The following is a 25,081-nucleotide window of genomic DNA, read 5'->3' on the forward strand; positions in this document are numbered from 1 at the left end:
GAAAAACATGGCCGCCAGTAAACAAAACAGGCAGGACTTAGCAACTAATTGTCCATAAGTCATTGAACATTTCTCTAATAATTATGCAACTTTGAGGATATCTCTATTATAGTCATCACTCGTTACATCGCGGTTCAAACACCGTTCCCTCACTCTAGCTCGGTTTTCAAATTTTGTATTTATTAATTAATGATTGCCGTTTTTGTGGTTGAATACAGCCTGTTGTTAGTAAAAAAATATATATATATATTTAAGCAAATTGTACTTATTCTTGACCTAAATTAAGTATTTTTGAGGATAAAAATGGCTAAATGAACTAACTAAATGAACTAAAATACAATATTGGGCAGAAGAAGCATTCTAATTGTGACTAGTACTGTATTCTACATTGGCCACTAGGTGTCAGTAATTGTTCGGCGAGACAGGACCTCGTCACTAAGGTTCCCTAGGGAAGACATTTACTGTGACACTGCTTGAGCAGGAGATTTATTTGTCTTAAATGGCTTATTAACGCTTCTTTTGTCTATTATGTTGGGTAATACGCGTGTAAAGCCATTTAAAGCAATTACGGAAGTACGCTGTCCTTGAAAAAAAGAAGGAACTGCTAAAGTGTGAGTCTGTTATCTTATTGATGTCTAATATGTCTTATTTTGTCGGATGATACAATATCTACTGTATTAGGTAATACAAATGTAAAGGTGTCCACATGGGTGTTATTTCATGTCTTGATGGCTTTAATAATGTTAAAATGCATTTTTAGAAGAGCATAAATACATTTTTTATGCCGTAGCTACAAAAATATTCTATTATTTTAGTAATTCTGCTATTCTATTAATAATGAATCCTACTTCGTATAAATTCACTTATCGCGGTCGGGTCTGGAAACAATTAAGCGCGATAAAGGAGGGATTGCTGTACATGTATGCACGCCTGTCTTCCAAAGCATTTTGACCACAACCCTTAGGGGGTGCCCCAAATGTTACTGTATTTAGAATCTCATGCAGCAGGAGGACACCCAATTGGACACATTGTGAAAAGTGCTTGGATTTTTGGTAAAGTGCCTGATTTTTCTTTTTCTTTTCATTTCACCTCCCTCTGCATTAGAGTATGAACATAATTTAGTTTCACCTTTGCTATTTATTGTGATCGAGTGAAATAATAATTATCTGTAAATGTGTAATTTACCATAGTTGCATGTATTCTATTTATTATTTGCTGCAGCAAGTAAAAGGTTAAAAGTTTGACATGTTTACGCCAAGCAGAAGAAAAATGGCATTGTACAAGAAGAGAGAGGGAGAGGGAGAGGAAAGGGGAAGGCCGAATTGGCTTTTTTTTTTCTTTTTTTCTTCACATGGATATGCCAACATGGAGTTCACTTGATAATTAAATTCATTGCGTCTCTGTCACTCCTTCACTCTTCCTTCTGTTGTTCTCCCCAGCATCATGATGGCGTCCTCGCACTCCTCCAGCCTCATGCTCTTCCTCCTGGCGTACTCCCTGGCCTGGATGTCCTTTCCAGGGTCGGCCTTTGTCGCAGACTGGGACCACATGACTGCATCGGGTAGGTGACGCACCAGTTTTGTTGTGGAGAACTCCTTCGAGGCTTAAACATTGATCACCTACTGATGGACTCAGTAGGTGTTTCATCCAGTTTCTTCTGGATACGAGGCCAAATTATGTAATCAGATCTTGGATAAGCACAATACGTTTATAATTACTTTGTTATTTTCATATTTATATTTATGCTGCACGGTGGCCAAGTGGTTAGCATGCTGGTCTCACAGTCAGGAGATGGAGTGTGTGAATCTCCACATGGACATCTCTGTGTGGAGGTTGCATGTTCTCCCCATGCACTGTAAAAACTGAGGCAGCGTATCGATTGTAGGCACTTAATTAAATACATCCTTTAAAAAAAAATAAAAAATCTAATATATTGATTTAAATTCAACTACTGCGTTGACAACTTTATTATCCTGAGTTGTATTAACTTAATAATGCATGTAATTGCATGAACTCAATATTTTTAATTCATTTAAATACATTTCTGCATTTATCAGTTAACAAAAACAAAAAAAAATCAAGTTGAGGAAACTTGATAAAATAACATGGGTAACTTAATTTTCCACCTTGACCGAATTTCGGAGGTCTCCACCCCCCAGCCACCAAACATTGCCTGGGCAAGTTTGAAGCTGAAGGCAAGCGGATATTTTCAAGTGAGTATCTTTTCATTTGGAAATACATTTTGCAACGTACAGGTACAGTACATGCAGTTAGCATCTTATGACCGATTTATGTTACAACATACAAATAGATTAGTGGTCAGTACTTCCATGAGACCCTGAGTACATTCTGTATACCAGACGAGAAAGCTAATGCTAATCTTTAAGGTTTAGCATTACATATGTCCAGCTAGTTTGTCACAGTACTCATATAAAATAACATTTATTTTGACAATTCATCTAAAGGGCTTTCATTTGTGCTGTAGTGATCATTGTACTGCCAAAATGATGGCTCTAGTGTCATCAATGAGAGGAACTACGGGAGTCACAATCACACAGATTAAGGATGCTTCTTCAGGTATCATAACTTAAACACTTTGGCTCAGCACCATTAACTTAACTTAACTTTTTGTTACATTCTTTTGGCAACTTTTGTTAGATCTTTTATTGTCTTTCTCTAATAGAGTACAGTCGAAGTCCCCCGAGAAGTAGTTGTCTGACGCCTGATTGTCCTTAGGACATTTTTATAGTTCATTGTAAATAACTACAAGAAATGAGTACATACAAAGTGACTGTTTCTACACTAGCTCTACAGTTAGGTGTTCAAGTAGTCATGCTGCTCTTGTATTGGATATAATATGTGACAAAGGCGAGTGCACCCTGGGCATATTTGATTATATCCTTCATGGGACAACACTGAACAAATGACACTTATACAATGTAAAGTAGTGATTGTACATATGACAGTGTAAATTTGCTGTCCCCTCAAAATGAGTCAACACATGTCCGTTTTTGTCAAACTAGCAGGCAGTAAAAGTTTGTACACAATTAATTTAAACTGCACAAATTAGCCTTTTTTTTTTCTACCTGGAGAGGTCATGGCAAAGAATTGCTGCTCTACATAAAGATGTTCTAGGCTGTAAGAAGTTTGCCAACACCTTGAAAATGAGCTGCAAGACGGTGTACAACACCATACAGCGCTTTAAAGGAAAACTGGACTTTTTGGGGAATTTTGCACGTTGTTAGAGGCTTTTTCAGAGGGCTTCATAATCGAAATAGGAACCTCCCATTGCGTGCATTGTTAGCTGGCTCACACTAACTCGTTTTCTCTCGTTGGAGCGCACAGAAAAGGAAAAGAAATATGTGTTCATCTCTCACGTAAGGATTGTGAATGATGCGCAAAATTCCAAAGAAAGTGCAGTTTTCCTTTTAACAGGACAGCTTCCACTCAAAACAAGCCTCGCTGTGGTCGACTTATTTTAAGGAGATAGTAATTTTGCACTGTTATACAAGGTGTGCACTGACTACTTTACATTGTATCACTGCGCTTCCATTGCTGGGTAGGTGTTTCACAGTGTTTACATGCGCGAATGTGACGCAAGACACTGTGAAACACATACACAGCATTGGGCGAGCAGTGATACGACGGGAGAGAAAGTAACGGCAAGCGATTGCGAGGTATGATTTTTTTTTTTGAGGAGGCAATTTTTTGATGCAAGTTTATTACTCTTTTGAACGCATATTGTTTTAAGAAGCCAAACTCTTTACTTACCAACCAACCAACCAACTAACCGGAACTACGTTCCTCATCACCGAAATCCAACCAGATCTCTGCTCACGGGACAAATTGGGGGGGGGGGTAAGTCACTGTTGATGCACTACACTGCTGATGGGGAGGTCAGACAAAAAAATCCGAACCATCCCTTTTAAGGCATTAAATTGATCTTGTCCTGTCTTTGAGTATGAACTGGAAACGTCTCCTAAGACAGTGCAGTTGCGATCCATTCAATGCCCTGAGAAAATGTTACTTTTTTTTTTTTTTTTTTTTTACTGCAGAGCCTAAAATAATCCAGGTTGATGTACCAGAAATGTAGATGAGTAATTGCACACAAATAAACAAAGAATCCCATGCAGGTGAAAAGACGATGACAATGAGTCATTTCCTAAACAGTCGGCACATCAGTCTGTATACACGTGACTTATCAAACATTACCGAGCGTGCTTAAGGCTGATGCTTTATCACGTCTTATGTCAGACGTGAGTTGCAGAATGCTGTGTTTGCGCAGATGTGTGTGGAAAGGTTCACTGTTGAGCGAACGCAGCGTTTTTCCTTAGTTGGACCCGTGATCAATAATAGGACAGCGGAGGGGGGGATGGACGGACAGATGGACGGCTGTTCAAGCCTGCGCTGTCAAAGTCCAGGGACAGCTCCATTCGGGGAGTGCAGCCAGCTAGTCCAGCTGCCAGTGAACCAGCTGAAGTATTTAGGTGAAAGAATGATGGGACGCTAAAGGCAGAAAAAGTCTTGCGGTGATTTGGAAATCGAAGAACAAACGTTGACGGGAGAGCTTGACTTTTTTAGTAGAACGGAAGCCTTTTGACTGATTGATTTTTGTTTAAATGAATTCATGGCTGTTATCCCAGTGTATTTAGGTCTTGAGCTGAGCAAAAGGTTCACAAATCTTGACTTACGTCATTGAGAATGTATCTGTTTATGTCTGCTGCTGTTTTTATGCTTAATACTGGTGAGAACTGAACCGATGGTTGCTTAACATTCTTGAAAATACTTACATTTCAATTTTAACTACATTTTGAAGGTGTGAAAAATGCCGAAAAGGTAAAAGTGTCTTTTAAAAGTTAATCAGTACTTTCCCTACATATATCATCTGTGTTTGCTCAAATCGTGGCCTCCAATTTAAGAGATGCCGTGCCTCAAGTATTTTCCTGGGTGTGTCGTCCATTAGAATAATTAAACTCCACCCCTTAAATAAAAATTTTCCATCACGAGTTGGATTTAATTACCTTTATTGTGACTGCCACCACCACCCTGTGCCTTGATCGACATCATTACCACAACACACTGCCTGCACAGCAGATCTTTACAGCTGAAGTTTTCACCAGAGTTTAAGGATAACAGGCTGTATTGTGTTTGTTATATACATTTTATATAGTGTAGTATACATATAATTGTAATACGCTATTATTTATCATTGGAAAAGTATTTTTATTATGAAATGCATTTGTACAAATAAAAGGCTTACCCATAATAAACACCTGAAAACATCCCTGGTACTCTCTGCAGTTGAATGAATAAATGTACTACATGAGGATATACAGTATGGCTGAACAGTGCTGAAAAAGCTTGAAAAGTGAGGCTTTTTGAGCTGGAAAAGTGGTTGAGTTTGGCCTTGGAGAAGGTTATAAACTTCATTGCTCAGGTTTTTGAAACATTTTGGATTGTTTGTTTTCTTAGTGGAAGACAAAAGACGTGCGTTCAAGAACAAATGATTAGAATAGGGAGTAGAGTCCTTTCCCAAATGCAGAAAATCAATGTCAGTGATGACTACATCGCCATGGAGGTTATGTTGTTTTAACTGTCTGTCTGTCTCTGTTTGTCTGCTGGACTCACAGCAGGATTTCACAAACTCACCAGGGCATTTTTCACGGAATTTGTTGGACATAGAGGGAAAGAGGAGGGAAAAAAACAAAGCTGTTCATTTTAGTGGTTTGGCTGTTCTTTTATTTTCTGCTACCTCTTTTTGGGTTTGTCTCTTTGCATCCAGTTGAAAAATAAATGAGGGTTCAATCCCATTACACTTAAAAGCACCAATTAACAATTGGCAAGACAAAAGTTGTTTTTGATTCTTGGCAAGTGTGTGTGTGTGTGTGTGTGTGTGTGTGTGCGTGTGTGTGTGTGTGTGTATGTGAGGACTTCTCATTCTCAATGATCCACGTAGTATAAGACAGAAGTCTGGTAGATCTCCAAACCATCTCCAAGCAGAGTTCCACAATGCCAGAATAGCCCAAATGGAAAGTGTCCATGTTACCAAAAGAGTTCTGGGCATCTGAACATCATAATGTTTGATTTGAAGTATGCACAAAAGTGGAGAACACAAACATGTTTTTTTTTTTATTCATTGGCTGGACTTCTATTGTCAGAATGCAGCTTTCGGACTTTAAAACTATATCGGGAGCCTGAGAGCACAAAAAGTTCTATACTGTTTAGGCCTGTCACGTAATGATAATATATGGCATAATAATGGGAGTATATTGTTCAAAAGCAGTAAAGTTTTAATTTCTCAAGAGTATTTAACATCATCACAATCACACATCACAATCATAACCAAAATCAATAAAAAAAAAAACAAACCCAGTTTCTGTTAAGACAAAAAACAATTGTCCAAAAGAGGAGCCTTTGACAACGGAAGAAGGTTTTCAAGCTCCGTCTTCTCCTTAGCACTAGCGCTATGACTTCCACTAGCCAAAGGCTGTGCTGCACTGTATTTGTTTACGCAGTAGACATGTGGCTATATACGTAGCAAAGCAGTTACACTTCCTGTCCCTCACTGAAACGGTACACTTCCATACTGTGTGGATTGTTGCATCCGAAAAATCCCATTACAAACATATGTACAGGTTTTACTTGATTGGGCGTTGTTCTTCGGAGGTATGAATTTGTGCACAGGAGTGTACTTTTAAGGCTAAGTCACTGTGTGTGACAGTGAGAGGTTCATGCCTGAAGATGATTTATAGGTGGGCAGAGATTTGCAAGCGTTTGCTCATCAATCAAGAAAGACAATTAACCAAAATGTTAACTCAGTATCGTAATAGCGCAGGTGCAAATGTAAACGGACAGGAAAAACTAAGTAGCTATTGCTGCCTCTTTCTGTGCTAAATGAATGCACACTCAGCCACCTGCAGCAAGTGCTTGACGTGCAAGTCATGTCACACACAACACTTCCTCATCATCCATCAACCACAGTCACAGCGAGGTGCATTCACGAACACCAGACTCCACATTACAGCACAAGCGTGTCGTTACGCTAACATCATTTTCTCTGTTAATATGCAACTCCCGCAGGTAGATTTTAACTAGCGAACACCGTTGTGGCAATGTTAGATTACCATTACAATTGTGTAACAATGATCAATTTCTGCAGAGATGCAGATACAGAGAGACTAACTGGCAAATTGCAAGAGCTTCATCAGCCAAGTTCACTCTCTCAACTGAATATTTTATGGTTAAAGACAGTCTTGTTGAAAGTCTACTGCTTTTCTAGCTAAGAAGGAATATGGCAACCAGAGCCGTTGCTTCTCAAGGGTGTGCTCTAAAATATTTGGGCTCAGGTAGTGATGGGCTTTTAAAAGACTGGCAGACTCTTTCAGTGCTGTGTTTTTCCTTGCCTGGTCTGAACTGTCAAGATAAAATAGTCCTGGCTACTGTGGCTTTACCGAGGCATGCGGAACACATTGTGGTTGTGGATAAATCATTTTCAGCCATGGGCTAAATCAGGGGTGTCCAAACTTGTTCCACCGAGGGCCGCATACTGAAAAATCAGTATCAAGGATGCGGGGGGCCAGTTTTTCATCTTTTAAACCAACCCATGTAGATATGGCAAAATGTTTTTTTATATTTAAAGAAAAAAACTGATTTGTGTTATTGCAGATTATTAATATCAACTTTTTCTCTTTAGATTATATTTTTTTTTGCTCTTTCTTTTTTTTTTTACATATATTTTAACTTTTTTCTCATACATTTTTTTTTCTTATTTCATTCTTTTAATATTTTGACTTTATTGTCATAATATTATAACTTTTACCCAACCATTTTTTTCTGAAATTGCAACCGTAGTTTTTGATTTGTTTCTCATAATATTACAACTTTTTTTAAACATATTTTAGTCCTTTAATATTTCAACTTTATGTTATTTTTCTCTTAATATTCTCACTTTATTTTCCTAATATTTTGTCTTTATTCTTGGAAAATGGCAGATCTTTTAAAAAAAATTTCTCTTTTCGTGGTTAATCAGTATTTTTAGAATGTGCCAAGGGCAAATAAAAACAAAAAACAAAACAAAAAACAGCCATGGGCCAAAAATGGCCCCGTGCCAAACTTTGGACACCCAGGGCTAAACCATGTGTTTGTCAATGGTATATGGGAGTGCCGCTTTCACTGCATATATAATATTAAAAAGAGGCAAATAATATTGAGTAAAAAAAGAATTTATACCTTTTTTGACAGAATTTTTTTTTTATGATTAATGGCCTAATTTTTTGTATTTATAAAATTGTATTTTACTTCTCCATTAGGTGGAGCAACAACTATGAAGATTTTCTTCAATTATTGACCAGGGACATACATTTACTTTACATTTTTTTGTTAAGGTGTTGATTAAAACAATGTGTTCCCTGGTGTATCGCGGGGGATAGGTTCCCAAAATAGCCCGCAATAAGTGAAATTCACGAATTAGCCAACTATATTTTTGTACAATTATTATGTATGTTTTTAGTCTGTAAAACCCCTCACCATACACTTTATACACTTTTCTCAGACAGGCATTAACATTTCATCACATCTCTGTCTTGTTTGAACACACAAGTTCATTTGAATTTTAATGATCAACTTACGAGATTGGACACAAGAAATTAAGTGACGTATTCACTCCTCTGATCGTGGCTTGTCCTGGTGCCGTTAGGCTGTAGTGTTTTTGAATCCTTGTTAAAACATATTCCTCCTACTCGTCCTCCATGAACCGAATATTCATTTACAGTATCCCAGGTGCCCTACAACCGCATAACTCTGCCTTCATTCAGCATGTATGATCGCTAGCAGCTAGGCAGTCCTGCACGAAGGAGATTGATTGACAATGGTCCACAGCCAGTCAGAACGCAGAACACAAAGGGCGGGTTCTACTTTAGCCAATCAGGACTGTTGTGGCTCTATATTTACTGAGATGAAGCGGACACGTCTTCAACTCTCAGATGAGTATACAACACCCTCTTCTGGTAGCAGTAGGAAATACAATAACAGACACATGCAACAGAGCACCAATAGATCACTCTCATACACCTGAAGGACGCAGATCACAATGGGCGTTCATACGTAAAAAAAAAAACGCTCAAAATTTCATTTAAAAATGACCGTAAACCAGCATTTTTTTATGTGTTGTGACACACCTCTTATACTGGATCTCATGAGATTGTGCAGGTGCACCTAATGGTGTGGCTGATGAGTACACGTGTAAAATGGGCGTGGCTCGATGTCATATAATAAACTAGAAAACACCTCGATGTGCACATCTTTCCCCTAAAGTGTTTTAACCTCACCTTTCCTGTACATGTTCCCTAAAATGCAGAACACATATCCTTATCTTCAGTTTGCATTGACTCTTTTGATAAGCTCTCAGACAACAGCTGATAACATTTGGACACATCCACCTCCGTAGCCCCGTCCCCTGGTTTAAGCGTCTGTAAACACAAAGTGGGGACTGATATGGCGAGTAAACAAACGAACAGCTTGTGTCTTTCCCGAGCTTACACCTGTGTCCACCTACTTGCTTAGTACGATTGGCATAATAATACATTCATAGAATTCTGACAGTATATTGACTGATTAGTCATGTCTAATTGGAGTGTGCTGTTTGGCTGCAACCACCTGTTGATCTAGTCTCAGGAAGTTAGAACTAAGGAAGTTCAGCTGCACCTTTTTGCCTGACCCTCCCAACCCCACCCCACATTTATTTTTAGTTGTTCTTTGAGTTTTCTTGCTTAATTGTGTTTTTAGAATGTTCCGCAGGCCATTAAAAAAACGAGCTTTGGGCTGCAAATCACCATCGGGCCGGACACCACTGGCCTAAGTGTTTTGTTGTGGAGCAAGAGGATGTGTGTATGGCCTGTTTATTTCCAAGGTGGTGTTTTTTTTTTGGTTTTTTTTTTAACCCCCACTCCCTCCATGTGTCAGGCCTAATGATTGATGCTGGTGCATGATGCTGTGTTCCACACCACAGAGGTTGGTAACCAGTGGCAACCGGAGACATTCAGTCCGCCCCGGCCAATGCACATGCACTACCACAGACAAGAAGCAGTGGTTGCATGTGTGGACGACTATTGTAGCACAATTTTGCAATATCTTACATTTTGGATCAGGCAATAATTACTTCAAGACATACTCTTATAACAGATGCATTCAGTTATAGAGTTCCCTACTTCTGCTTCAAATGCTGTTTTTTTTTTTTTTTTTTCTAAATTCAGAGTTGTCAAACAATGATTTAGGCAGCTATCGCACTTGTGGTTCGGTACTCTGGTCCAGACCAAAAATTTGCGGTTTGCTTAGCGTTCACACGACTACTTTTGTCCTAGGCTGTGCAGTAAAGAACATATACTGTACATACTGGGTTCCCAGGGGTATGCCAATTGTAATAGGGGGTACAGTACTTGAATAAAAATGAAAAATAATTAGCGCCTACCACTCGCAATTACAAGTGTGCCTGAATGCCTCACTGCGCAAGGAGAACAGAGCAGACAGGAGACACAGCACGAAGTTGGTAATTACTCTGTGTGCATCGTATGAACAAATTAGTAAGTTTGATTATCATTTTGTACATTAAGAGTGTTTAATCTTGAAGATTTCATTTATATTGGTGTTCCAATCCCCACACGATGCAGAGGTGAAAACCTGTCACTGAGTGGGGATTCCCCCCTAAAATGAGGCTTTATTGTTGCAAAATACACGCAAAATACAAAATTTTGACCCGGAATTACTATAAAATGAATTGGCCCATTTATTATGTTCAATATTTCTAAAAGAGATGTAGGATCATTACTTATCTATTTATCAGTGCTCGTGTGAAACTTCATCAAAAGGTAACCATGCTAAATAAACATTACTATAAAATCAATGAATCAATTAATTATCCATCCATCCATTTTCCTCCGTTTATCCGGGTCCGGGTCGCGGGGGCAGCAGTCTCAGCCCAGAGTTCACGGTCCCCGGCCACTTCCTCCAGCTCCACCGGGAGGCCACCAAGGCGTTCCTAGGCCAGCTGTGAGACATAATCACGCCAGCGTGTCCTAGTCTGCCCGGGGGCCTTCTCCCGGCTGGGCATGCCCGGAACACCTCAGCAGGGAGACGTCCGGGAGGCAACCGGACTGTTCAATATTTCAAGTTTTTAAAGATAAAAAGGTGTATGTTTAGTGCACAGGAGTGTACAGTTACAACAATTTTTGTGTGTACTGTATGCGTGGAGAAATAATATGATGGCAATTTCAAATTCTTCCCTGAAAGTAGTCTTATTAAATTACCCCAAAAAGCAGTGGAATTATGCAAAAAGTTACACTTTTGGAGCGCACTAATAAATTATTTTGATATCTTAAAAATTGTAACTACGGGTAATATGTTTACTATTTTGCCAATTAAGACAATAATTGTGTTTTCAGGTGATGGATCGTTTATTAATTTGTTCTTTTACCTGGGAGTGACACTCCTGGGTCGACATTGCATAAGAAGCCGGGAGTCAACGTGATTTATGAAGCTGCAGTGTGCATTAAAAAAAGCTCTCAGGAGGGACTAGGAGTCATACGTTAGTTGGATTTTAAACACGTGCAATTCCCGTGTCAGTGTCCTGCAGCAAGACTTAAATAAAACGTAATGCACGGTATGCAAACAAGAGAGGAGTTTGCACAGTGTTAATGTGACAATAATAGGTCCTATGAATAACGTCTTCTAATCTTAACTGCTTTGCAAATAGTGTTAAAAAACATTTTTATTTGAAAGTATAGCATTTTCAGCACATCACATATACATTTTTTGTGTGTGTATTTATTTGTGTGCATGTGTACAGTCGTCTCTTGTTTATTGCAGTTAATTGGTTCCAGACCCGACCGCGTTAAGTGAATTTCTGCAAAGTAGGGTTCAATATTAAATGGAATATTTTTGTAGTTATAGCGTTGAAAACCTGTTTGATTTTTAACATTATTAGAGCCCTCGAGACATGAAATAACACTCCTATAGTCACCTTTACATTTGTATTACCCAATATAGTAGATATAAGAGAAATTAAGACATATTAGACATAAGTAAGACAAAATAGAAATAAGATAACAGACTTGCACGTTGGCAGTCTCTTGTTTTTTTTCTGGACAGCGTAGTTCCAATTTAAATAAAAATCTGTAACATCTGTAACAAGTGTAAATAGAAGGCAACCACTGTTAATGTGACTTTGTGAAAATAAAAGATGAGTGAAGAGGGTGTAATGCAAGTTGCTTGGTGAATTTTTAACTGTAACATACTCTAAGTGTAAAAATAAGTTAACCCCTAATGTGCTGTAATTGTTCAGACACTCTTATTTGGCCACCTGGCAACAACAACTTAAGAATTGTAAAAAGGAAACTAAAGGTGGCCTGTTGGTGGGCCAGGTAGAATGTTTTGGGCAGGGCACCACCCCAAGGCATTTGCCCTGTTTGCTTCTCCTGACAGTGGGTCCTTGTCAACTGGACAATGACACTTTTGTTGCCCTTGGTGATGTTTCGTCCAGGAGGTGTAAGCTGACTTGCATGCTAAAGGTGGAGTGCATGGCTGTTATTTATATCACCTGTTTACATTGCCTTGTTTGTTTATTTCTGGTTGCAAGGCCACTTGACACGACCTGTTTGCCCTCTTTTCAGTGCCTCTAAAGCGTCATGTTGCATTGCACTTTTTATTCCTATTTGTCACAAATCCTTTCTCTACAGTGCTTACGTTTCTCAGAATTCACTCCAGGGTTTTTTTTTTTTGGGGGGGGGGGGGGGGGGGGGTCTTTACATATTACATTTATATTATATTTATATATATTTTGCGGCTTCACGCTATCACAGTTTTTCAAAAATCTTAATAAATCATCTGTTTCTTAGTATTATTCTTAGTATTATTAGTAAAACAAAAATTGCATACTGAAGAAAGTTTTATGTAGTTTTTACCTCAATTAAGGACTTAAGTATACAAATGGCTAAATGTAGTAAAATACATATATCAGGCATTCAGAAGATTCATTCAAAGACGCTGTGAGTGATATGTAGTATTCTACACTGGTCACTAGGTGTCAGTAATGTTACTGTAATGTTGGGTGTGACACAAACAGCAGAATAAAATATAAAACCCAACTGTGAAGCCCTGACTGTCTGCTCACTGCTCAACTCCCCTAGGGAACACATTGATAGCAACACACACGAGCATGAGTCTTATTTATGTCTTAATAAATGGCTTATTTACTCTTATTATTTCTACTTTATTGGGTAATTGGAGTGTAAAGGTGACTGTAGGGGTGTCATTTCATGTCTAGAAGGCTTGAATGTTTAAAAACTGTATTTAGAAGGTTGTAAACAGGTTTTCTATGCTCTAACTACGAAAATATTCCATTTACAAAGAAGGAATCCTAATTAGATCCATTTGCATTTAGCTCACTAAAATAAATGTCATGTATGAAATATTTACTGTCTTCCTGTCCTTTACTCCTGTCGTCCTATTTGTGCTTTTTTGACGCGCCATTAACCTCATGTCTAACTTTAATCTGCAAATGAGCCGGAAGATAGCGATTTACAGCGCCATCGCCACCGCATGTGTGATCACGGCCCATTTCACAATATGGGGGCTGATGCGACCGTAGTCTGTAGCGAGGGAAGCGTCTCATTTAGGCCTTTCTAAGGTGTGGACCCTTAATGGTTGAAAGGCAAAGTGTAGCTTGACTGGTTGGTTTTCCAGCTCCTCTGTATGAGTGCAACACATGTGGACACATTCAGTGTACAGTAAGATGAGCTTATTCTCTGTATAACATGATGAGCATACTTGGTCAGCATCCAGCAGCTTTATCTACCCCTGCATGCACTTTCAAATGTAACACGCGTTGTAACACAGTTGGTGTACTGTCGTTTACAATGAACCCATCAGCGGTATTAGTGCTGGCTGAGCAATTTGCTCCTTACTACTATTACAACACTGGTTCTGTTGCAGCTGATTGTGCAATATACTTAATAAGTGACCATGTCGTCAAAGAGAGCTACGTTTCAGGTACTATTCTAGGGCGCTATGATTTCCGCATTAATGGAATCGCAACACATTTCTGGCCTTCCAAATAAGAGCTCTATTCACCGCATACTGTCTGTGCAAACAAAATAAGGGTGTCATAAAAATGTCTTACATTAATAACGCAATTGGAATTGCATCAGTGAATACATCTTTCTTAACCATAATCATGGGACATGCTATTAGAACACTTACCCAAGCTACATACTGTACATTTCTGAAAATACTGAGCAAAATTGGCCAATGATGTATTGCATCAATAAATGTAAGGATTTTTGCATTTAAAGGGGACCTGTTATGCTTTTCCTCTTTTCTCACATATAAATGTTGTTAGAGTGTTGTATTCTCATGTTAAACAATGCCACCGTGTCAGATAATGAGGTTTGCACATTTGGAAGTGAGCCCTGAAAGCGGTTTTGGACGGTTCTGCACGCTGTGTTTTACTGAGTTTTTTTTAACACCGAGTTCCATTGACGTCAATGCAACCCGGACTTCCTTAAATGGGCATGCCCAGGGAAACGCTGTAGGCCTGCCCTCCCCCCGCTCTGCTTCGCTCTGTTCTGTTCACCCTGCTCCCAGGAAATGTATGTTTGGGTGTGCCTAAAGAGACAAGCATCAGGCAGAAGTGGTTGGAGAATCTGTCAACGGCATTTCACACAAGACTGTTTTGTGAACATGGGCCCATACGAAGCTGGACTATCCGCCAAACGGTTGCTGAAGTCCGACACCTTTCCATCGTTACTTGGTCGTGTCAAGAGTCAGGAGCGCAAGGTGTAAGTAACAATTTATTAGTGTCCTAACAGTGTTTATGTTGTGTAAGTAATCGGACAAAAGGGGTTGGCCAGATGTGTTGAAGTCCTCAGGAGCGCTTGGGAGTGTGACCAATCACAGCGGAGTGGGCTCGGCGGGCGGCGTATCTGGAGGAGGGCCGGAGGTGGAGCAAATTACACAGACCGTTTGGGCGGGAGGCAGGAAACACTACAGGAAGAGAGAGTCTGGAAGATCTAGAAAGCTTTCTGAGCGAGTTATCGTGTGTAGCTGCTCTATATGAGTCCAGAACTCAAAACAAAGGCCCAAAAATTAGTATAATACAGTAGGTGCCCTTTAATTAACATTTTATTTACTTTATTTACTCACAGAAGTACCCACTCTATGCTGGTACAATAAGTGTAAAAGTTTTTTTTTTTTTTTTTTTTAAAGGAATTTGGGAAAAAATAGGGCGTTACTGTTCCAGTACTTGGTCGGACAAGTCTGAACCATGCGGGTGAGCTCGCTCATTGTAACAGACAGCTATAAATGACAAAAATAAACACACATGCTATTATTAGCATAACTTGTTGTTGTGCCTAAGCTGTGAACGCTGCAGTATTATAGTCCACAGTCTCCACTTTGCAGTACCCACCAGTTTTCTTCAGTCTCCTCAGTCTCCTCTAGGAAAAAAAGTCTGTCTCCTTACCATCGAACAGGAGACCCTCATGCTCCCCCATTGTTTTTTTTTTTTTTTACCATGTTTTGTTCTTTGTTCCAAACCAAGGAAAAGTAGTGCTGAACCAGTATTTAACTTCTTTTTTTTCTTTTTTTTTTTTTACCCTGTCCTGTCCAGCCTTTAAGGCAGACAGAATTGTAGATCTAAATGCCCTCAAGTGCTCAACAGATTTACTCTGCCAGGGAGAAGTGTGATATACACTTCCCCTGCTATACAGAATTTATTTGACTTTGATGCTTGTTAGTATTTAACTTCTAACGTCCAAGCTTCACTTTTTTGTGCTAAATTATTGTGAGAACAGGTTCAACAAGCTAGGAAGTTGGCATGCGATCATGCTGACAAGGCGTCGAGACTGCCTACCCTCCCCCTAGGTGGAGCCGGTTTGAACTTGAACTAAACTCGACATTAAAGCGACAGCGCCTGTAAGAGCTCTGTGAGAATTATTCGTTCAGACTGTAAGAAAAGAAGGGTGGCAGTGTCAGTGTTAGGGATGTTTAGAGAGAGATAAAAGCGCGAGTGTGAGCGTCTCCAGGTGTTGCTGCATGACCTTTCACCTCTGACACCCTTGAGTCATCCAGAGCCATGTTCCCAGAATGCAACAAAAAAAATCACCTTTTTAACTGACATTCTTGCAGAAGTCAACCCTCAAACTGAAGCAGTTAGAGGACATGTGCTTCACGCACAAATAAGCCACATATCACCAGCTAGTTTGTACACAAGAGAGTCCTTGGTTTGCAGCAGCTGGAATTTGTTGCATGGATGGGAGGGAGTGGGAATAGCAAAGCTCTGTGAACCACTTCAGTAAGGAGGTGGGAACCAAACAGGAGGATGGCATAGCGGACAGGAATGTAGTGACTTATGAGATTAACCAGCCATCAAATTAAACCTAGGCGGTAAAATAAAAACACAAGTGTGGATAAATCAGTTGGGATGTTGCAGGTCGATACGTGGTGCAGGACCATACCATCCATCAGATGGCACTGTGGTGGAAAAAAGCAGTGGAGTTACGGCATAGTTTTCATAGTACATTGGAACCTTGGTTAGCGTCATCAATTCTTTCCAGAAAGGCTGACTATAACCAAAACGGATGCTAACCAAATCAATTTTTCCCATAAGAAATATAAATCCAGTTAATCTGTTCCAGAAAGCCAAAAATGTTAACGCACAAAAAAATACACATAAATGATGAATAAAAGGGATAAATACTTGTACCTTCATTGAAGACGTGACCAAAGACACAATGTGGCAGTGAGACACCACATGGACACCGCCTTCCTGTTTTGCAATGAGTTATTTCTGGAATTCGATAGTTTCTCATCTCAATAACACAAAATGGATCCAAAGAAATTTGCAAGTACCAGCATTTTGATAAAAAGGTGAGAAACATTATTGAATTCAAGAAATAACTCATGACAAATCAGGAAGACGGTGTCTGCGTGCTGTCTTGTTGCCACATCTGGTCTTTGGGAACACTCGCATCTTCAGTGAAGGTAAAAATAACCTTAATTGTTCAATTAAGCAGTTCATTGGTTTCAATTATATGCATTTAGAATTGTTTGATGCATGTGAAACTATAATTGTAAAACTATAGAACTTTTTATGTGTTAAAGGGATAGATTTTTTGACATGAAGTTGTATAACTTCGCCATCAGCATTGTAGTCCAATAACAGCGACTAACCCCCCACTTGGTCTCCTAAATCCACTTTTGGTTGGAATTTGCTGATGAAGAACGTGGTTCCGTTTAGTTGCTGGGGCCATTTAAGTAAAGAGTTACTCAAAACAATATGCGTTCAGAAGAGTAATACATTTACCTCCCCAAAAAGTCAGACCTCACAAAAAGCTAGGCATTGTATTTGTCTCCCGCCGTATCCCTGCGTATTGTCACCTGTGCATTCTCACCTGTGCATTCATGTGTATGTGATGAAAACACTCGCGGTAATGCCACTCTTTTTTGGCGACAGAGCGCCGCGGCCATTGTGTTTACGCATGTGTTCCACAGCGGAAGAAGATGCGAGTGTGTTCATCAAACATCATTTTTACTTCCGTAAACACAGAAATGCGTGTGACATCCGCGTTACTTCCCGGATGCTTCGCGTTCACATTGACAAGTCGCATTTCTTTGGTAACATGAACAAGCCCATAAAAACAAACAAACAATACGAATCCGATTGGGCATCATACCCTGCAATGTGAACGTAGCCTATAAAACCTGCTGAGAAACAGCATTAGCTGTTCAGGGTGGATGTCAGAAGAGAAAGAGGTCATGGTGGAAGAAGAGCACGTGGACAAGCCAGACCATGCCCAGAACCAGGACCAGAACTAGAACCTGGACCTTCACATGCACCTGGTCGAGGACAATGACTCGGACAAAGACCAAGGCCAAGACCTAGACCGAGACAAAGACCCGCGCAAAGCAATAGAATTCCAGATGAAATTCGTGCCACTGTCATTGATAATGTGCTGATTCATGGAATGACAATGAAAGAAGCACGACAAAGAGTGACACCCGACCTGAGCAGATACACAGTGGGATCAATTATTCGATGATTTCAAGAGGACAACAGGTAAGAGCAACTACAATATACACATACTTACAGTATAGTAGATTTACTGTACTTTTACAAGTTCTTTTTTTTTTGTAGTTGTAAGGCCGTGTGTTGTGGCAGGAAGACCGCCTCTATTTAACCAACACCAAGAGGCCTTGATTGTCCAAATGGTGGTGCAAAACAGTGCAATAAAACTGTGTGAACTCCAGCAACGGATAATCCAAGACAACAACAATTTCAGAGGAAATCAACAATGCTTAAGAAAAACAGGATCAGCACGAAGCAAGTCTACAGAGTTCCCTTTGAAAGGATTTGGATATGTGCAAGCGAGTATATGAAGTTTGTCTTTACTGTAACAATACAAGCAGTCAGAAATGTTCTGAGAGAATGCTATGAACAATCTAATGCATGATCCTGGTTCACAAGTGTTAGTAAAAGTACAGAACGTGTACATGACTGACTTTTTCTCTCTTTTTTTTGTGTGCGTTTGTTCCAGAGGGTTTTTCAATTGGATTCTGATGATAGGCCACATGAATACATCTATGTGGATGAGGCTGGTTTCCACCTGGCCAGGAGGAGAAGAGGGAAATATCATTGATAACGGGCTATAGTCAACGCCACAGGTTAGCGTGGGGGCAGTGTAACCCCCTGTGCTGCAATAAGTAATCTTGGAGTAGTAATTCACCGTCATGCAGTCCTGGGCGCATACAAAAGTGTGCTCAAATGGGAATAGTTCGAGATGAGCCCTCAACTTATTGTGGTTGTTCTGCAGCAATATTCTCCCTTTCTGAATCCTATTGAGGAATTCTTCTCTACATGGAGGTGGAAGGTTTATGAGCGGCATCTATACATTTGGGAAATCTCTTTCAATCAATGGTCTTGGCATGTGATGATGATTCTGTTGATGCATGTCAGGGCTGGATCAGACACACTAGGTCTTTCTTTCCACATTGCCAGGCCAGAGAAAATATGCATTGTAATGTGCAGTCAGGCACTGCAGTGACCCCCTCTGATTTATTTATAGGATGCATTTATGTTTAAGTTGTCATTTTTGAGGACTTTATCATTTTTTTCATACTCCATGTCAAAAAACAGTGAGAGAAGAGTGTTTTGTATTCAGCAGTGGAGTGTCCTACTTTTGCTTTGTGTGTGGTAATTTTGAAAAGTTCAAATTCTGCTTTGTGAATTGTGTCCTAATAAAGAAAATAGGGTGCAGTGTTGTGGGAAATGGCGTGCTATTTTTCAGGAACTGTCTTATCAGTTGAGAAAAACTGTGATGCCAGATCTTTCTGTCCTTTCTCTGCTGTGTTTTGCAGTAGCGCCCCAAGTTGCCAAGGAATCAACGTAGTTGTTGTAGTCCAATATTGAATTGAATTGAATTAACAGAAACATGGAGACATTTTTTTGTTGTTTTACAGATTAAAAAATGGCTTTTTAAACCGTGTGTTTCAATATGATAATTGTTTTATTGGGTTCTCAAGCACAATATGTTCATGTCAGCTCTCCCTGTCCATACTAGTGAATGAAAAGCAAATATCTCCAAATTTTGCTATTTATTTTTTCCCTTTTTTCTGAAGCGTGAAGAATTTTTTTTTTTTTTTTTTTAATGCAGATGCATGCTCATCACGAGACAGTGATATGCTCAATTTTGTGTGGCGTTTTAAGGCACAAATAAGTAAGCCCATGGAGTTCTACCGAGCAAAAAGTGGACTTAAATGTGGCGTCACCATGAAAAAGAATTTCAGAAATTCTTGTAAACTATACAAGCTAAAATTTAGCTTTGTTAAGAATCACAAAGGATGATGTTGGACAAGTACTGTAGTTTTCCACATTTTTTCCACGTAAAAGACACCGGTTGTGATGGGAAGCATTTTACAAGGACGCTTGCTGGTCTTACGGTATGTCTGTCTGTCTGCACATCCTCATGCTGTTTTATCAACTTTAAGTGGGATTTTAGCAGCATTCGGCTCTTTTAGAGGCTCCTCTTGTGTCGTGCGAAGCATGTTTATGTTCCGGCCAATGTTTGATTCATGCTAGCTGTCACCACCGAGAAGAGAGCGACCACGGGAAAAATCAATGGTGCCTTCCACTTGCTTATTTATGGCTGCACAGCTTGATGAGAAACTGTGCAGTGGTGATGAGTGACCAGCTTGAGGGCTGAGTCAGTGTGTGTGTGCGTGCGTGCGTGTGTAAGTAAATCCTTATAAATTGCCCTATGAGGGAAATATACTGAATATAAGTTTCTGTCTCATCTCTCAGTCTGATGTCTTAGTGTTGAGGTTGACAGGAAAAGAACTTTAAATCTGAGTTTTAATCAATCAAATTTGTATTATTTTAGGTGTATTGCAGCAATGAGTGTCTGAGACAATGTTTTGCTGTAAAAATCTGTATTTCTTATTGCAAAAGTGACTTTTTGTGTTGTACCAAATTCCATAAAAATGGTTGACATGCTACCAAGAAAATAATATTTTTTTTATAAATGAATGTAATATTTTGCTCTAATTTAATTTTTTTGTGTATTTTTTAATTGTAATTTATTTTTCAGAAATGAATTTAATATTTTACCTTTTATGTAAATTTAAAAAAAAATCAAATTCAAATTCAATTTCTGTTTTCTTCGCTGTGAATAACCACCATGATCCAAAATTTAAGTCCCCCCCCCCCACCAAAAAAAGTCCCATTTAATGGGGACTTTTCTTCCTTAGCTCCTGTTGAACCTCACTTCACTGAATGCATATCCCGAGACCAGATGACATTCCGCTGCTGGTGGAGTCCCGGCAGCTTCCACAACCTGTCGGCTCCCGGAGCGCTCCGAGTCTTCTACCTGAAGAGAGAGTGAGCGTTATCACACACAAAAAACACTCTTATCAATCACGCACCCTTTCTGTGACTGACTGTGCTGTTGTTTATTCCCAGCTACCCCACCAAGAAAGAGTGGAAAGAGTGTCCAGAGTATCTCCACTCAAGAAGGGAGTGCTTCTTTGATGGAAACCACACGTCCATCTGGACCACCTACTGCTTGCAACTGCGTAGCCATGACAACACCACCTATTTCAATGGGAACGACTGCTTCACTGTGGAAAACATTGGTTTGTAGCCAGCATGTACTTTGTATGAGAATCCTCTTCAAGTTTGCACTTGCTGCACGGCTGTAAGACCAAGCGTGCATTGGCATATGAGAGATAATACAGAGTACACATGCATAAGTACGTTTACTTGCTTTAATTAGCAAATTCACAAACAAATATTTACTTTTTCTGGCAGTACGTCCTGACCCTCCAGTGTCCCTTAACTGGACCCGCCTGAATGTCAGCCCCTCTGGACTCAGCTATGATGTCATGGTCACGTGGGAGCCGCCCCCCTCCGCAGACGTTGCAGCGGGGTGGATGCGCCTGGCCTACGAGGTCCAGTACAGAGAGAGGAACAGCACCAACTGGGAGGCAGTGAGTCTCCTGTCTCTCCTTTTTTTTTTTTTTTTTTTTTTTTTTTTTTTTTGGAAAAGGCTTTTAAATACCTTCCCCACCTTGTTTGTGTTTTACGGGCACATTCCCCAGCACAAAGTTTGTACACAAGCTCAACATGAATTGTGATGCTAAAAGTGGAAATGCGCTAGGTGAGACCAGGATGTTCCCTTCCCCCAAAGCGGTGTCGCTTTTGTTGCACTGGAAGCACAAGCCCCATGGGAAAACACTGGGGGGAAGCTAAGGAAGGCAGCTGTAGGTCAAAGGTCAGGGGACCTTGTGAAGTCTCAAGGCATTCCTGTCTGGTTTGCTAAACAGAGTTTTTCCAACTGCATCCAAATATGCACCCACTGGTCTCAACATTAGGTACACCTACTGAGATGCAATACAAGAGCTGCACCCACAATTCAGTCTTTCCAAAGTTAATATAAAACAGAAGTGTTGATAAATCAGTTGGGATTTCGCAGATAGGTGGATGCTTAACCATCCAGCAGATGGCACTATGTGTAGTGACTCACATGTAAAATTAATGTGTAGTGACATACAGTGTCCCTCGCTACAGTGCAGTTCAAACACCACACCCTCACTCTATCGTGGTTTTTCAAAAATGTATTAATTAGTAAATGATCGCTTTTTCACCACTGTTTCATCCTGGTTGTGGAACTGTGGAGTAATTTTTTTTATCTTCATGCCAGCTCTCCCTGTCCTTTCTCTGCCGAGGTTCCTAAGGTAACAACATACTAGTGAACGAAAAGCATGAATCACCAAATTTTGTGATTACATTTTTTAAATTACAGTATAATACCACTCTGATGTTGGTAAAGATCAGTTTTGTAATTCTAATTCCCACCACCTATGCAACTGTAGTGGAAAAATTTATCAACTTGGATGTGAACGTTGTATTGGCTCTCATAAGCTTGTGCGGTTGTACCTAATGTTGTGGCTGTTAAGTGCAACAATTGTGTGTCTGTGTTCCTTCAGCTGGAGGTGCATCCTCACACCCAGCAGACAATCTATGGGCTCCACATAGAGAAAGAATACGAGGTGCACATCCGCTGCAGGATGCAAGCTTTCACTAAATTTGGAGACTTCAGTGAGTCCATCTTCATTGAAGTATCCGAGATTCCCAGCCAAGGTAAGACGGCAGTGTGCTGTTGTTGCGCAACATACAGACCTATTTGTGTCCTTGTATCATGTACTGTAATGATGCTGTGCTTTCCTTTACAGATACATTTTCTCTATTCACATTGGTCATAGTTTTAGGGATTGTGGGCACCATCATACTCGTCATGTTGATTGTTGTCTCACAACAGCACAGGTATATACATATTGTCACACACACACACACACACGGCACGCCTACACAATACCAGAAAAAATTGTTAATTATAAATAAAATGGTAACTCTAACTTTGCAGATTAATGATGATTCTGTTGCCTCCGGTTCCAGCACCCAAAATTAAAGGCGTTGATCCCGAGCTATTAAAGGTACATTTACATTACATTTACGGTACAAAGGTATAGTTTTTGTGGTATTTTTCCAAATTTTTATTTATTTCATGTACGTATAGCTATATATTTTAAAAAAAATTGTATTATATTGAACTTTATATAAATATGTAAACACTTGCAGCAGTTTGCTATAAACCTACACTATACACACATCTGTAGTGCAACTGTATATTGTATAAAATATTATAATTCTTAATTTTACATAACTTTTTAGGTCCCCCCCCTTTATCACAACATTAACACAGCTTGTTTCATGTTGCATAACCAATGTTTTTTGTTGTTTTTTTTAACAGTGTATATAACAGTTCTATTGTCATCACTCCATACACCGCCTACAGTCCCTCTCCACAGCTCTCCCTATTCATTGTCTAATGGGTCTACTCTTAGAATAAAGGAGCAATATTAATTGTGACGCTAAAGTGTTTGTGAGTGCAGTTTTTAACACTGACTGACAAAAACACACAAAGAGGCACCATTTGCTCGACAGCCACAATATTAAAGCTATTTGTACATCTCTTACAGTCAGAATGAGCATTGTTATCGTTCTAACGGCAGTATTGTGTATTCATATTGAATCTTAATAGATTGTGCAATATGCAATTCTATTTAAATGCAGAAAGGGAGGCTAGACGAACTGAACTTCATTCTGAGTGGTGGAGGTCTGGTTGGTGGCCCCATGTATTCACCAGATTTCTACCAGGATGAGCCTTGGGTGGAATTCATTGAGGTGGATGTGAAGGATCCCAACACTGGAGAGAAGGAAGACAACCATGCCTCAGATACCGAGCGGCTCCTGGGCTCCTCCCAGCCTGTCAGACACCGAGCCGGCTGCTGCAACGCTGTTAGGTATGTCCTAAGCTAGAATCAAAGAATTACCATAAGTACTGTAATTATAGCCAAGGCATTTACAGTATTTACCTAAGCCACAAAGAGGTTTAAATGGAAGCAGGTGATAATTGGACTGTTATTTCGTAAATTTCAAAACTAATTCTGCAGTGGTGTGAAAAAGTGTTTGCCCCCTTCCTGATTACTTTTTTCTTTGCATGTTTGTCACACTTAAATGTTTCACATCATCAAACTAATTTACATATTAGTCAATGACAACACGACTGAACACACAATGCAGTTTTTAAATTCAACTTTTTTTTATTATTAAGCGCGAAAAAAAAAATCCAAATCTACGTGGTCCTGTGTGGAAAAAGTGGCTGCCCCCCCCATTAAAACATAACTTAACTGAGATTAATTGAGCTCTATATCAGTGTGGGAAAAGGTTGTAGAGCCATTTCTAAAGCTTTGGGACTCCAGCGAACCACAGTGGGCGCCATTATCCATAAATGGCGAAAACATGGAACAGTGGTGAACCTTCCCAAGAGTGGCCGGCCAACCAAAATTACGCCACAAGCGCAGCGATGACTCATCCAAGAGGTCAGAAAAGACCCCACAACAACATCCAAGGAACTGCAGGCGTCACTTTCCTCAGTTAAGGTCAGTGTTCATGACTCCACCATAAGAAAGACACTGGACTAAAACGGCGTGCATGGCAGAGTGCCAAGACAAAAACCGCTGCTGAACAAAAAGAACATTAAGGCTCATCTCAATTTTGCCAGAAAAAGTCTTGATGATCCTCAACACCTTAAATACTCTGTGGTCCGATGAAGCAAAATATGCCGGTGAACAGTCCAACCTGAACAGTCCACTTTCGATTGATTGAATGCTCTGAGAAGATGACACAAAAGTTGAACTTTTTGGACGGTGCGTGTCCCATTACAACTGCCACATTTCAGGAAAAAAAATCATACCAACAGTAAAATATGGTGGTGGTTGTGTGATGGTCTGGGGATGTTTTGCTGCTGTGACTTGCTGTGATAAATGGAACCAAGAATTCTGCTGTCTACCAAAAAATCCTGAAAAATGTCCAGCCATCTGTTTGTGACGTCAAGATGAAACCAACTTGGGTTCTGCAGCAGGACAATGATCCAAAACACACCAGAAAGTCCACCTCTGAATGGCTGAAGAAAAA

At 39.8% G+C, this 25,081-nt stretch overlaps 1 protein-coding gene across 6 annotated transcripts in view; it reads left to right on the plus strand.

The window, feature by feature from the left end:
* Positions 1–25,081, plus strand: part of ghra (growth hormone receptor a) — a 48,371-nt gene that overhangs the window by 18,440 nt on the left and 4,850 nt on the right. For 4 of the 6 annotated variants that reach the window (XM_054772056.1, XM_054772057.1, XM_054772058.1 and 1 more), the window contains 8 exons: positions 1,440–1,561; positions 20,794–20,923; positions 21,005–21,177; positions 21,353–21,531; positions 22,531–22,684; positions 22,777–22,867; positions 22,968–23,037; positions 23,678–23,907. In XM_054772056.1, the coding sequence (XP_054628031.1) occupies positions 1,440–1,561; positions 20,794–20,923; positions 21,005–21,177; positions 21,353–21,531; positions 22,531–22,684; positions 22,777–22,867; positions 22,968–23,037; positions 23,678–23,907 (1,149 nt within the window). Of the gene's footprint in view, positions 1–1,439; positions 1,562–12,830; positions 18,107–18,184; positions 18,712–20,793; positions 20,924–21,004; positions 21,178–21,352; positions 21,532–22,530; positions 22,685–22,776; positions 22,868–22,967; positions 23,038–23,677; positions 23,908–25,081 lie in introns of those variants that run through there. The other 2 variants (XM_054772059.1, XM_054772060.1) reach the window with 2 other exon arrangements.

This window comes from Dunckerocampus dactyliophorus, chromosome 4 (assembly GCF_027744805.1).
Source record: "Dunckerocampus dactyliophorus isolate RoL2022-P2 chromosome 4, RoL_Ddac_1.1, whole genome shotgun sequence".
Taxonomy (NCBI): Eukaryota; Metazoa; Chordata; class Actinopteri; order Syngnathiformes; family Syngnathidae; genus Dunckerocampus; species Dunckerocampus dactyliophorus.